Here is a 1,348-nt window from a genome sequence, read left to right as displayed (position 1 = left end):
AAACCACCTGTGTCGAGATTGTTGAGACTGTTACTCAAGATGTTGGAACCATTGCTCAGGATGATGAGACCAGAACTGAAAAGCAACTAAGTACAACTGTTGTTACTGTTACTTCATGCGATGAAACACGTTGTACAGAGTCTGCTAAGACAATCACTAAAGGTAAAGATGATGGCACAACTAAAAAGAGTACAGTCACAACTGTTGTAACAGTAACATCTTGTTCTGATGATATTTGTGTTGAAGTTCCAGTCTCCACAACAGTTGTTAAGTCTAAGACTGTGACACCAACTCCTCAGACTCCAACTGAAACCGTGGGAGCCCCTGATATTACTCAAGGTGGTGTTTCCCCAGAGCACGACACAGATCAAAAAGAAGTCACTTCAAAGACCTCTGTTGTTGAGGCAGACTCTACTCATACCTCTCCGACTGTGGAAACTTTTGAAGGGTCTGCTGTGAAATTGGCAACTTCATTCTTCGCAGTTGTGATTCTAGGTCTGATCACGTTCTAATTGTCCTCATTTCAGGACCATTCAGTATCAGACCATCTCGTTCATCCTATTGTTTGAGCCAACTGACAAGGTATAAACGTGCCGTATGGTTGATTTCGACTAAGATGGCTATTGTCGTTCTATTCTAATCTTTCCCATTCTCATCACTACCCTTTGTTTCTTCACAAGCTGCGTTTATATATCCATATGTGTCTGTATGTTATGCTAGTCACTTGTTACTTGTTACCCTTACACGTTACTCTGTAGAGATTCCAGTGCTCTGCTCAATTCCCAGCTCGTATGAAGATTCCATCGGGTCAGGTGATGGATGGCACACCAGGTAGAGCCATCACCATCGTATGATGTATGGGTATCACCATCACCACCGCAACGACTATGTTCAGCTATTGCTGCCATACCTCATGAGAAGCAACTACCTGTGCTTATCGCAACGTATTGGGAACACAAGGCATAGGCCCTCTCCACCTCTAAACCTCACCAGTCTCTCATACTCTCCATCAAGTGAAGTAAACACACGCTAATATAACACATTACGTAATGGAAGACTTAAACCGACCACACTCACGTGATCATATACCTCGTATTTCACGGCCTGTTAAACGAAGCGAAACGAAGCCACGCGCGCAAAAACACACACACGCGCAAAAAAAAGAAAAGCGTCATACGATAAACGACCGAAAAGGCCAAAGCACAAACTTTGTAAACGAAGACTTTCTAAACGAGATCTGCATATTTTTTTGTTTTTGCTAAACGAGCAGATCCCACTGGGCGGCTAACAACTTCTAAACGAAACCGCGGCAAGTTTTGTACACAAAAACAAACCACAAAAACGCAGA

At 43.0% G+C, this 1,348-nt stretch overlaps 1 protein-coding gene across 1 annotated transcript; it reads left to right on the top strand.

Moving 5' to 3' along the window:
- Positions 1-59: 59 nt before the first annotated feature.
- On the top strand, positions 60-512 carry CYBJADRAFT_165112 (uncharacterized protein; the record flags this gene model as incomplete). The annotated part of the gene is made up of 1 exon (XM_020213899.1): positions 60-512. A coding segment is annotated over one exon (453 nt), but the record flags the coding sequence as incomplete, so codon positions are not given.
- Between the last annotated feature and the right edge of the window lie 836 nt (positions 513-1,348).

Source organism: Cyberlindnera jadinii (genome assembly GCF_001661405.1).
Source record: "Cyberlindnera jadinii NRRL Y-1542 unplaced genomic scaffold CYBJAscaffold_66, whole genome shotgun sequence".
Taxonomy (NCBI): domain Eukaryota; kingdom Fungi; phylum Ascomycota; class Saccharomycetes; order Phaffomycetales; family Wickerhamomycetaceae; genus Williopsis; species Williopsis jadinii.
Note: the sequence above shows the minus strand (reverse complement) of the source record. Positions and strands in the feature narration are given on the sequence as shown.